The following is a 13,671-nucleotide window of genomic DNA, read 5'->3' on the forward strand; positions in this document are numbered from 1 at the left end:
TATCTGGCGGCCTGAAAGTATATTGTGCGTTGAGGGAAACTTATCTCCTTCCAAATTCTGTCAATGGGTGGATAGACCATTGAGGGGGTGGGGAGGGAGAAGAGACTTAAAGGAAGAAAGCAGAGAGATGACTAGATCTTACAGCATTTTCTTGACCAGAGTAAGGTGCCTGAACACGGTGCTGGGGTCATTAAGGAGACATATAGCGATTTTTAAGCAAAAAGTGGCAAGATCAGATTTGCTTTTTGAAAATTCATTCTCCTAGCATTCAGGTGAATTATCTTTCATTGGTCTTGATCACAGCCCCAATTAAAAGGCAAAGGACAGACTGGGGTGGTGAAGGGTTTTAGCCACAAATATTATACAGGGTTGATGTCTTTAATTTATAAAAAAAAAAAAAATCCGTATAGATTGATAAGAAACCGCACCAGAATCTGTCTAGGAAACAAAAGGGTAATTAGGTTGAAAAATTCATATCCAGACTATATTAAAATATATAAATACTGAAAAATGACCAGTGTCACTATCAAATAAATGCATAGTAATAATAATAATAATTTGGTCCATTTCATCCATCCATTTAGTGGCAATGAGGAAGGATAACCCTCAATTCTGGCAGAAATTAGATGAGAAGGACTTTTCCACTGATGGTGTGATAGGTTTAACATTTCAGGCAGAAACTCTGGCAATATGTTCATACCCTTTGACCTAATGATGTCTTTCTGGGAATTTATCAGGAAGTTATCAAAGATGTGGACAAAGACTTGAGGATAAAGTGCACTATTTATAGCAGGCAAAAAACCCAAGGTGTCTCACAATCTTGGGAATTAGAGGAAACTTCAACATGATATTATGTAGCTATTAACAGTGTTTCAAATGATACAAAAGCTATCATCAATTCTGCCACAGGCTATCATCATCTGGTGATATTAGGAGTGATTTCTACTTTTAAAAAAATATTTTCCCCTTTTAAAAAAAGTTTTCCATAACAATAAGAGGCTTAGCCCACAACAAGGAATCTCAGGCCTCGTGAATTGCTTTTAGGGAGGTACTTTTGGCAGAGAGGCAGCTTTGGGACCCAGAAAACTGAATCACTCATAGGCATTCCCAGACTATCTTTGATTTTTTTTTTGACCCACATAAACAATAACAGAATAAGAATTTCCACTCTTCCAAGTCTCTATCACATACTAAGCACTTAACATGCTTAATCTCCTTTAATCCTCCCATCACTGCTCCAAAGAAGATATTATTAACAACATTCCCTTTTTAGAGACAGAAGAACTGAGGGAAGAGAAGAGGTGAATTAATGGCCCAAAGCCTTGCAACGTAATTTCATTGTTTTCTTGCATCCTTTCTTTTTTGCTCTGTCCCCTTCTGTTTAACCCAGGTCCTGATATCTCAGCTGAAGAGCGCAAATCCACAGAGCTTTCTTCTCTCCAGAAACTGCCCCCCCCCCCCAAGTATACACATCAGGGACCTGGGGGCAGGCTTTCCTGAGAGCACTTCCCCCTTCCTTCTCCTTCTGGCCTTTAACTTTTGCTCCTGGGGCCACAACCAGCTTTCTCATTTGGTAGCAGAGACTTATTGGAGTCTTTTCCTCCAACGCCAGAGGTCAGTATCTGGGATTCCTCTCAGCCAGGGGGCACTTTCTCTCCCCTTGGCTCCTTCCTCCCTAGTCTTAGGCTCTCTTCCCTTCAAGCCCTTTAGCTCTCTTCAGCTCCTTGTTCCATCTCCTCCCAACCTTTCTTCTTTGCTACTCCAGCCTGCTCCCTGGTCTCCACCTCTGCCTCCATCATAGCATCTTTATTATCATGGCTAAAAGCAAGTACCAAAACACTGTATTTGAAAGAAGAGGGTTTTTAGGGCCGTGGTTCCAAGATTGTCCATTGATATGAAACCCCTTTATGGGTGCTATGCCTCACAATTCCCTTCTGCTAAGTCTCTTGGGGGTTTCGGGCCCATTCTGTTGTTTTATACAGACAAGCTTGACCAAACTTTGGGTGGGTGGGTGGGCACGAGCTGAGAGTCTGCACTGTGTGTGTTGGGGTGGGGGTGCCTAGGAGGAAGCTTCAGGAGCAAATGACTCTTTCCAACAAAGAAATTATCTCCTATCTCTTCATTTCTCTCCTAGGCTGAAGTTGCTGCCCAACTCAAGCATCTTGCTGCCCAGAAAGGCTGGAGATGACAGTCTTCAGAAGCTCCTGCCTCCTTTCGTGTTTGCTCATCTTCATTCTCCTCCAGCTGCCCGAGCTGGATGCAGGTACATCTCCCCTGACTCTCCGGCCTGCAGGATTGAAATTTCTCAGTAAGTGTAAACAATCCCCTTTGGTTCACCTTAGCGGCTTCCCCAAGGGTCCAGATGGACTCCGTCGGGCTGTCGTAGGAATAAGAGAATTAGTGGAAGAGTCTCTACCCTTAGGCGGGATCCTGGTCTGTACCAGCCAACCAGCCCACCCGCCTCACCCTTCACCCCTATTCTGTCTGACCCTCCTGGTTTTTGGCAGCTCACTTTGACGTGATCGGACCCCCGGAGCCCATCCTAGCGGTGGTGGGTGAAGATGCCGAGCTGCCCTGTCGCCTGTCCCCCAACGTGAGCGCCGAGCGCATGGAGCTGCGGTGGTTCCGGAAGAAGGTCTCTCCCGCGGTGTTCGTGCGCCGAGAAGGGCGAGAGCAGGCGGGAGAGCAGATGCCAGAGTACCGGGGGAGAGTGACGCTGGTGGAAGACGACATCGCCGCGGGGCACGTCGCTGTGAGGATCCAGGGGGTCAAGGCTTCTGATGATGGGGAGTACCGCTGCTTTTTCAGGCAGGACGAAAACTATGAAGAGGCCATCGTGCATCTGAAGGTAGCTGGTGAGTAGAGCAGTTTTGAGTTTTCTCGGCTGTCGCCAGGTGGGGTCTATTTTCCTATGGATCTGTTACTTTGGAAACCATCAGATGCCTTTCCCAAATCCCTTTTAGGTTGGAAGAGGCTGGCTAGGCCTAGAGTAGGAAAGGAGGAGGAAGGGGTTTGAGTTGACAGTGGAGAGAGAGAGAGCAGCGATTTAGCTCTCTGAGAAGAGCTTTATTTCAATGATGTCCTGCCTTTTCCTCTCTATTATAGGATAAGAATTTCCTCATGTTATTAACTCAAGGAGTGTAGGATGTAATGGTGGTATTACAATCTTTTCTATGGGTAACACCATACTTTGCTTGATCAAAGCCCAGAATCGAGCATTTATGTTGCGTCTATTTTTCACCATTACAGTGAGGCTGTGGTGACCAACCTCAATGCATACTTCGATGCTGCTTTTATGAATTAGTACTCGAAGACAAATTTCCTAAGCTCCTAAAGCATGGCAGCTTGTTAAGGATATTGATCCACCTAGAAAAGTGTTCGTTTTTGTTTCCTTTCGCTTCAAGCCACAATTCAGAGTGAAACAATAAGAAAAATGGTAAGCACTCAGGAGGAAAGTATGCCTTGAGGTCTGGCTTTCCCACTTGGCATTAAGCAAATCTCCCGCTGAGCTATATTTCCTACTGCAAAACTGGGGAAGCACCTATCCAACAAGATTTTGCAAGAATGAAATAAAATGAGACAATATATGAGAAATGGCTTTGTCAATTCAAAGCTTGTAAGATGCCACTACTGCGCCTCAGACTGCCCTGCAATGTATAAGATACAACTACTTTTCATGTATATATTCAAATAAAGAAAAGAGCTGGGTGAAATCTGGGTCCTTGCCTCATAACGGGATGCCCCACATGGCAACATCATGTATAACTCATATGTCCTTTTTAGGGAAATATCTTTTTTTTTGCTCATCCTTTTTTAGGTCCATACCTGGGGCATACGGAAGTTCCCAGCTAGGGGTCAAATCTGAGCTATTCTAAGCCTCAGCCAAAGCAATGCCAGATCTGAGCCGCCTCTGCAACCTACACCACAGCTCATGGCAATGCTGGATCCTTAACCCACAGAGCGGGGCTGGGGATCAAACCCTCAATCTCATGGATACTTGGGGTTCTTAACCTGCTGAACCATAATGGGAATTCTAGGGAAGTATCTTAAAGTTCGGTTATAAAGCCCTAAAGATTTGATAGCCTAAAAATGCCACCGTTATCTTTTATGAGTGATAGACACCTATGAGAGTCTGTTGAGTGTGGTGGCCCTTTTAATGAAAAGAATACACATTCTCATATATACACACAACTTGGAATATAGACTTAAACTAATAGATATGGGCATGTGTTTAAGCACTCTCTTCTGGAGCTTGGTGTTTTTCTGTACTTAGTGGACTTGTAAGAAAATAATTAGACTGAACATAAAAGAAAAACAGCTTCCTGTTGATTTATGTTAGAATGTAAATTGTGTGTGTTGGGGGGAGAAGATGAGGTTTGCAACCATTTAAGAAAATTCCTGATTCAGTATCATAGGTAAAGGAAACTTAAATTGTGAGCTACCATCTCAGTGCAAAGGACTTCCAAATCCCCTTCTCTTCAAGGACACTTCTCTGTTTGTCTTTAAATACTCAATCTAGCTCCTTTTTCTTTTCTTGGATGTGCCCACAGTGTGCAAGAGGTTCCCGCATGTACGTTACAGGGCCACAGCGTGACAATACTGAATCCTTAACCCACTGAGCCACAAGGGAACTCTCTCAATCCTAGTTCTTTTCCTAGTCAAATCCTTTTTGTAATATTTCCAGAGATATGAGCTCTCTTATACATCTGGAGCTCCCAGCCTAGACTTACTAATCTATCTCTGAGCCTTTGGTCTTGCTGTTCTTGCTGACTGGACAAGCACCCCATGTCTGCCCATCAAACTCCTGCCCACATTTCAAATGCTAAATCCCAACATGGCATACCTCTTTGACAAGATTATGAAATTCCTTTTATTGCTACCTCAGTTTCCTGGTGTAATAAAATATGGAGATGAGTCCTTCTCATTCCAGTTCCCTTGGACTTGTCTTTCTCAAACTGGGTAGCCCTAGGTTACAAGGCTCCCAAAGAGTGTCCACTAAAGGAGTAAGGGTGCTTCTTTCTCCATAGCTCTGGGCTCAGATCCTCAAATCCATATGGAAGTTCAAGAGAGTGGTGAGATCCAGCTGGAGTGTACCTCAATGGGATGGTACCCAGAGCCCTGGGTGCAATGGAGAACTCCCAAGGGAGAGGAGTTTCCATCCATGTCAGAGTCCAAGAGTCCTAATGAGGAAGGCCTGTTCACTGTGGCAGCTTCAGTGATCATCAGAGACCCCTCTGTGAAGAATGTGTCCTGCTATGTCCGGAACCTTCTCCTCGGCCAGGAGAAGGAAGTAGAGATTTCCATCCCAGGTCAGTGAAACCAGTACTGGGTTCCTTTTTGACACAGCTTCGGGGCCTCATCACATGGGACACCTGCCCAGGTGTAACCTCACAGCAGGCTTGTCTGCTTTCCTTACCTTAAGCTTTTCCCACCTAAGCTCCTGCCCACTGAGCCCCACCAACTTCCCTGGAAGAGTAGAGACTCTGAAGACCTCAATTTTACCTAGATCTCATAGAAATTCCAGATTTTCCATCCTAGGAGAGATATCTTAGGTAGAGAAGCTTTCTCTCTGGGGAATCTTCCTGATCCAGAGCCTTCTGAATCTAAATTAGTTCTCCTGTTTCCACCTTTGCCTCCTCCTCTTCCCATCCCACGCTAGAGCTTTGTCTAAGTTTTCAGGGTCCTCAGGGGGAGGAGTAGGGAGTGGGATAGACAAGGAGTTTGGGGTTAGTAGATGCAAACTATTGCATTTGGAATGGATAAGCAATGAGATCCTGCTGTATAAGCACAGGGAACTATATCTAGTCACTTGTGATGGAACATGATGGAGAATAATGTGAGAAATACATATATACAGCTGGTCACTTTGCTGTGCAGCAGAAATTGACAAAACATTGTAAATCAACTATAGTAAAAACAATTAAAAACTTTTTAAAAAAGTTTTCAGCATCCTAAGGGAAGCAAATCTTGTTATTCCCCACATAACACCTCTGGGGTTCAGGCAGAAACTTTTCCGTATTCTTCACTCACTGATTCCCATTCTGCTGCACACAGAGGTGATATTTCCCCTTCCTTATTTCCTTCCCTCATCCCCTTGGCTCCCATCCTGCACTGATAGCTAAGGAGAAATTTCCTTGACAACATGAATTGGTCCATTATATTCTGTATTTCATTCTGTCCCCAAATGACTCTTGTTCATCTTCATTCCTCTCTCTCTGCTCTCTCTTACCTAAAATCAAAATTTATCTGAAAGACTTAGAGTGGCATTTTGCCACGGGAGGAATGGGAGAGTTCCAGGTCATCTTCTCTTCCAGCCCCCTTTGGAATCAGGAGAAGAACTGGACTTGCTCAGAGTTTCTCAACAAATGTCCTTCTTGGGAATTTTGTTTTAGCTCCCTTCTTCCCAAAGCTGATTCCCTGGATGGTGGTTGTGGCTGTCGTCTTGGTGGTCGTAGGACTTCTCACAATTGGGTCCATATTTTTCACCTGGAGACTATACAAAGAAAGATCCAGACAGAGGAGGGGTGAAATCAGCACTAAACGTAAGTCCTAGATCCCAGTCTACTGGTCAGCAGTGCTTCCAAGTAGAGTTGGATCTGGTCCTTTAGGGTGACTGCCAATGGGAAGATAATTGATCCTAGAATTCTGAAAGTCAGAGGGGATTATAAAGCTCCTGAAATGAGTGGTATCCAACATGAAGAAGACCAGAGGTTTAGGGCACAAGACAAGTCAAAACCAATTCTAGTTGAGATAATAGACTTGATGTTTATTCACTGCTCACCTTCAGACCCATCCTTACTTCTAAATGGGTTTCCCAGTAATGACTAAAGATCTGATCCCAAGCCAGTAGGAACTTCCTACATATTTCTTAGAAAACAAAACGTCATCCTTGTTCTTCATTTATTGATAGTATTTCAATAATCAGGTAGTCATGAATTAAACAGTTAGCACTTTGTTTTTCGCACCTGTTTTGTCCCTCCCTCCTGGCCACTATAGAAGGTCATTAAGCTATTTCCATTTGTTTTCCAGAGAAACTCCTGGAAGAGCTCAGTAAGTTCTACCTTCTTGTCCTTATTTTATCCACAAGGTTTTCTCCTCTTATTATAAAGTATGTCAATAACACTCCTTCCCTCTTTCTCTCTTTTACTGCAGAATGGAAAAAGGCTACATTGCATGCAGGTCAGTGACTCAATATCATAAGGGCTGGGAGACTCCACCCCACAGGGATTCACAACCCTATAATACTTGGAATTAAATGAGAGTGAGGAGAATGTGAAGGGGTGAGAGGGTGGCAAATGGCCTCCACATTTTCCTTGAGGCACATAGACGGCCCTTGGAAGAAGGCTAGAAGGCAAGTGCCCTCTGACCAGGTCCCATTAGGCACTAGGGACCATCAGTTCATACCTCACCCTGTGGCTGCTGATGGGAGAGGGAAACAGAGACAGCTGAGCAGGCCAAGCTGCTCTCTTCCTGAGGAGACCTGTCAACTACTAGAACAGTGCTCTACTTCTTTGGAGAAGAAAGAATAGTTCTTTCAACCTCTAACATTTACTGATGTTCAGAATCACCTTCTCTCCATCTCTAGTTGATGTGACTTTGGATCCAGATACTGCCCACCCCCACCTCTTCCTGTATGAGGATTCCAAATCTGTCCGACTGGAAGATTCACGTCAGAAACTGCCTGAGAAACCTGAGAGATTTGACTCCTGGCCTTGTGTGTTGGGTCGTGAGACCTTCACCTCGGGGAGACATTACTGGGAGGTGGAGGTGGGAGACAGGACTGATTGGGCAATCGGGGTGTGTAGGGAGAACGTGATGAAGAAAGGATTTGACCCCATGACTCCTGAGAATGGGTTCTGGGCTGTGGAGTTGTATGGAAATGGGTACTGGGCTCTCACCCCCCTCCGGACCCCTCTCCCATTGGCTGGACCCCCACGTCGGGTGGGGATCTTCCTGGACTATGAATCAGGTGACATCTCCTTCTACAACATGACTGATGGATCCCATATCTACAGTTTCCCCAGTGCTTCTTTCTCTGGCCCCCTCCGGCCCTTCTTCTGCCTGTGGTCCTGTGGTAAAAAGCCCCTGACCATCTGTCCGATCACCGATGGGCTTGAGGGAGTCACAGTAGTTGCTGATGCCAAGGACCTTTCTAAGGAGATCCCACTGTCCCCCATGGGGGGAGAATCTGCCTCTGGGGATACAGACACCCTCCATTCTAAACTAATCCCTACCCAGCCCAGCCAAGGGGTGCCTTGAGGAATATCCCAGTTGAACTATCTCCCTTTGCTCTTACCCTCTCTTGCATCACCTCTCAGGCTTTATCTGCCAGCTTTACTTAGCCCCTGTTTCTTCCTGTTTGGTAGAGATTAATTAGTCTGGGGAACATTGTGTTGCTGCTGATAGAGAGTGTGGGGTGTAGGACCTTCCTAATCTGTTTCTGCACCATATTCAAGGGGCAGGGAGGTGACTCAAACTGCCTCTCACATTCTCCTGTACCTTAAGGCCAAACCCTATAGAGAGGGACTTGAAGTTCAGGGATCAAGATGGGGCTGGATAGGCACGGGGTTATGACAGAAATATCTTGGTGTCTAGAATAGGACTATGTAGAGGAACAGGTTTTAGGCCAGCTGAAACCCCAAAAGTCCTGGGAAGGGAAGATTTGAGGCTGAAATCCCATAAAGGAACTTGGAGGGGACATCAGGATAGAGGGAAGTGAGGTGAACCTAGCCCAGTGATGGACCTCTGGCCTGCCCCTGGACTTTTAGGGCCTTTATCTCAAATTTTCTAAGTCGTGTCCTACAGAATGGATCTGAGTAATTGACAAGGAGAGTAAAGAATAGATGAAATGAGTAGGGCTGGGAGTGGGGGTCGGGTAGAACATGTGCCAGAGGAGAGAATTTTAGACAAGGTCAAATGTTGAGTGCGCAGCCATGCCTCAGGCCCCATTCGTTCCCCTCTCTGCACATCCCCCCTTTCCGCCCCGCCCCTTCTCCCTTGCCTGGGGCTCATTCTCTTCTTGCTTCCTTGACTCCACAAGTTTCCAGTTCTCTTCTTCCCTTTGATCTAGAATCTCTCCATTTCAGAGGCAATTCCAGGAATCATCTTTCAGTGATATCACCACCTTATCAGCCATTGTCTCATCTTCAATCCAACATTAGGTTTAAACCCCCTCAACCACAGCTTCAATTAACTTCAACCTCCATCCACTTCCATATGCCACCGGCAATCACTCTCCCATCACCCAGCTTTCCTACATGCTGCTTCTCCTCAGGGTCCCCTGAAGCCCACGTCATTGTGTTCAGCACAGCTAGATTGATCGCACTTGTTTGTATTTGCATTTTCTTGTATACCTGTGTCTTGTCTTGTTGCCAACAGCCTGCAAATTTATCCAGGCTCCCACCTTCCATTTCCATTGGGTTTTCCAGTTTCCAGGATAGATGTCACCTCTGCTCTTAACCTAATAAATATGTCTTCTAACTGCTGAAAACAGCATCTGTACCTTCCTTTCTTCATCCCAACAAGTGAAATTGAAAAAGAAACAAACAAAAAACCAAAAACACAAAAAACAGAGGAAAGAAACCTATGTGGGAATGCTGTGGGCCAAAGCAGTGTGGTTCTATTCATCCTAAACCCATCCCCAAACCTGATGGCCATGGGCTCACCAGGGCAGCCAGCACAGGGGGCTATTGTCCTAGGAGGGTCCAGCTACTTACAAAAAGGCCACAGAGCCAATGGCTATCTACCCTCAGCATCTGTCTGAGTGGTGACTCCATTTCTACAACTAACAAGGTAACCTCTTCAAATGCTTATAGTACTTTTCCAGGAAGAGAAAATGTTTGGGAAATTTTAATGACAATGCCTCATAACTGGAAAAACAAACCAACTTGGGTGATCTTTAAGCCACTATTCCAGAGGAAAGACCCTTTAGATTCCTTCTTGAAGGCCCTCATAGTTCAGTGAGATGCCCACTTTCCCCTGTGTTGCCCCAAGCAAGGGTCAGGAAGAGTCCCCTTCACAGAAGGTCTGAACTTGATGCAATTCAGCCAGCTCTGCAGCCCAAAGGGACAGAATGTGAGTCTCTAAAATTATACCAAGTGGTGGGAAATCACCTACTATGTATGTCTCCTGCTGAGAAATTATCAGAATCAGAGCTCTACTCATCGAACAACAAGAAATCCAAATTCCAAATTACGTTCATGCTAACATATTATTTCCATTATTGCACCCATTATATTTCTCATGATTAAGCCAAAAACCAGCTTTCGTAAGTTTTCATCTACCTGCTCTCTTCATGGATGATCATGACAAATTAAAACCAAACATTCTCTCTTGTGTGGAAATTCTGAACACCAGACAAGTCTATTATCATCACATTCACTATACTTTAAGTGAAAAATGACAAGCATAGAAATATTCCACCACTCACTTTTTGTCATTGTCAGCTCTCAGGCTCTACCTCCACTTAGATTTTGGTGTTGGTGTTTTCCTACTGACTTGAGACACACACATAGCAATATCTGGATAATCATGTTCGTGGATGTATTGTTAGATGATGATGATGATGATGATGATGATTTTTGATGATGATTATTATTTTGATGATGATGATTATGATTATTATTTATTATTATATGTAAGTTCCCAGGCTAAGGGTCAAATCAGAGCTGCAGCTGCCAGCCTACACTGCAGCCACTGCAACATGAGATCTGAGCCACAACTGCGACCTACACCACAGTTGACAGCAACGAGGGATCCCTAACCCGCTGAGCAAGGCCAGGGATGGAACCCACATCCTCATGGATACTAGTTGGTCTCATTACCACAGCCACAATGGAAACTTCCATCAGATTGCTTTTAAACAAATCTATATCCAGGCTTAAGAATCAGGAGACTACAGAGGGCTTTACTTTGGGAAGGGGTCTAGAAGAAGTAATAGATGAGAAGCGACTGTTGACATTTATTCTGACTGCCTCCTTTCACAGATGAGGAAACTGAAGCCGAGAGAAATGGAGTGATTTGATTAAAGGTACATAATATGTGCCCAATCAGGACCTGAAAGCAGGGGTCCTTGCTATCTATCCAAGACATCTTCTGCTTAGCAAACCAGAGTTGAATAGGGGGATTGATTAAGTTCATCTGGGGAGTGGAGCTTCAGAAAATTGTTTAGAGAAATTAATCAAGGTGGGACTTATCATCTCAGGCATAAAGAGGGTCAGGAGAAGAGAAAAGCGACGCAACATGCCATGGGGTACTTGGACCAAAGGCATGCATCTGGAGAACCAGACAGAAAGGACTCCTTCCTCCATCATTTCATGGACCCCCAGCATCCAACGTCTTCCTTTCCTTGCCCCCCCCACCCCGGCCCCTTCCTCAGACGCTACTCACCCCACGCTGCCCACCTTACGCTGTACTCCTGAGAGAATAACAACTGTTGTATTAAAAGTATTCATTTGTGTTCAAATTGTACTTTCAGAAAGTAAAAAAGACCAAAGACTAAAGTCCAAACTTCTTTGAAAAATACGTGAGAACCTCAGGAATTCCTGTTGTAGCTCAGCAGTCGTGAACCCGACTAGCATCCATGAGGACTTGGGTTCAAGCCTTAGCCTCGCTCCGTGGGTTAAGGATCTGGCGTTGCTGTGGTTGTGGGGCAGGCGGCAGCTGCAGCTCCAATTAGATCCCTAGCCTGGGGACTTCCATATACCATGGGTGTGGACCTAAAGAGCAAAAAATGAAAAAATTAAAATTAAAAAAATACTTGAGCGCCTCAAGCATTTGTTTGGCTAGTTTAATGTACAATGTGTATCCTGAAATGTATATGTGAAATCTCACCCATGACAGATGGGGCTGCCACAGGAGCCCTCCCCACCCCCATCCCCGGGAGAAATACCCATAGGTTTTAATTCGCTCTGAAATTTCTCTCCCCTTCCTATTTTCTCATGATCTTCAAGGAATATGTTTACCAAGCACAATACTGAGCTGGTAGTCGATTCTTAGGAAACATTTCCCCACCCACCCCCGCGCCTGCGCACTAGCCTCTTTGCATGAGACACCCAGAGGGAGAACTTATCCGAGGAGCCTTCTGGCTCCCTCTCCATCTGGCACCAGCTACCAGTGCCTGGCAGGAATTAACAGCCTTGGTAGTCCTGGCTTAATTTTCAAGTATTCCAAAGGAGAAGAAAGGTTGCCATGCTGATTCTTTGCCCAAACCTATCTGAAACACCTGAAAACAGAATCTGTGATACTGTGATTTTTAGAAGCACCAGAAAGGCCTCTCTTCCACCCCCGCAAATAATTAACTAGAGTATTTCCAAGCTTGATTTTCTTTTTAAACCAGAGTCAAAAACCTTCACCCCACAGCTAAAGATCAGCCTAAAAATGCAAACGTTACTGAAATAATAATCGTGGTCTTCATTTCACACACTAACTGCCAACTCTAGTCATCACATGTTTGAAAGTGCCTGCCTCTGTTTAACAGAGATTCTGTGAGATAGTTGAGCTCAGACATTCAGATTAAGAGGAAAGTAACTGTACAACTTCTACCATCCCTAACCAACCATAGCTCTTCTACACATCTCTCGGCATATCCTAATTCATTTGTTCCTTCTGCCTCCAGACAGCATTCATGTCTCCTCAAATATCCCTCTCGAAACCTCTGAGTTCACTCCCAACCACATGCACATTTACTCTTGCATCGCATTAAAAAAAAAAAAAAAAAGTAAAATGGAAATAGTCTTTTTTACCTGCAAAAATATGAAAGATTATTTAAAAAGTAGCAATGATCCAAAATCTCATCACTCAAATATAACCGATGCCAACGTTTGGGTTTATCCTCGCCTTAAAAAAAGAATCCGTATTTGTATTATTTAGTTCAAAGGACTTAAGCTAAATACTCCTTGATGAGTGTTTCATACAGAGATTTAGGAAAACCTGATGAATTAATGGAAGATAGAGCGATAGACCTGCAGAAAGTAAAAGGCAGAACTGTGTTTTCTTTTTTTGGCCTCTCTGGCGGCGTGCGAAATTTCCCGGGCCAGGAATCAAGCCCACGTCCAGCAGTGACCAAGTCATAGTAACGACAGTCCCGGATCCTTAATTCGCTGTGCCACCAGGGAACTCCTTGATGTCTCCTTTTGCGGGCAGTATAACATCCATACAGAAAAGTCCACAGATCCTAAGCGTGCAGCTCAGTAAACTCAGAACCACACGACCACGAGGGGAACCCCAGCGGGAAGACTCACAACAGAAAGTACAGTACAGGAGGAAGGAGTTAGCGAGCACCCGAGGGCTGCCGGCAGCCTAAAATCTCCTGGGAGCTGGTGTCAATTTAAGCAAGGCTATTCCAGTCGCGTATGTGCCATATATTAAACAAGAATTCTGAGGAGTGTGGAGAGAAAGCGTCCCTACTCTCGGGTACGCAGACTGTGCCGCCCTGCCCGGGACAGCCTGGAATCGAATCCGAATGAATTCAGAAGACGCTCCCGGGCGATCCTGGCAACCCGCGAGTTCCACCGAGTCAGCGTCCTGAGCGGTCCGTTAACTGACCGTTTCACTTTTTAGGCGAAAAATTTTCACATCATCAGGAAGAGAAGCAGAAGCTATATATACATATTTTTTGACTTATGTTCATGTAGACACGGATATACAATCTAAGTAGAGGAACATCCACAA

General features: G+C 44.8%; 1 protein-coding gene across 1 annotated transcript; it reads left to right on the top strand.

Moving 5' to 3' along the window:
* On the top strand, positions 2,130 to 9,490 carry BTN1A1 (butyrophilin subfamily 1 member A1). Its single transcript, XM_021099851.1, has 7 exons — positions 2,130 to 2,263; positions 2,508 to 2,855; positions 5,028 to 5,309; positions 6,393 to 6,542; positions 7,030 to 7,050; positions 7,153 to 7,179; positions 7,586 to 9,490. Exons 1-7 carry the CDS (start codon positions 2,185 to 2,187, stop codon positions 8,257 to 8,259), a joined length of 1,581 nt encoding a protein of 526 aa, XP_020955510.1. The 5' UTR covers positions 2,130 to 2,184; the 3' UTR covers positions 8,260 to 9,490.

The sequence above is a fragment of the Sus scrofa genome, chromosome 7 (genome assembly GCF_000003025.6).
Source record: "Sus scrofa isolate TJ Tabasco breed Duroc chromosome 7, Sscrofa11.1, whole genome shotgun sequence".
Lineage (NCBI taxonomy): Eukaryota > Metazoa > Chordata > Mammalia > Artiodactyla > Suidae > Sus > Sus scrofa.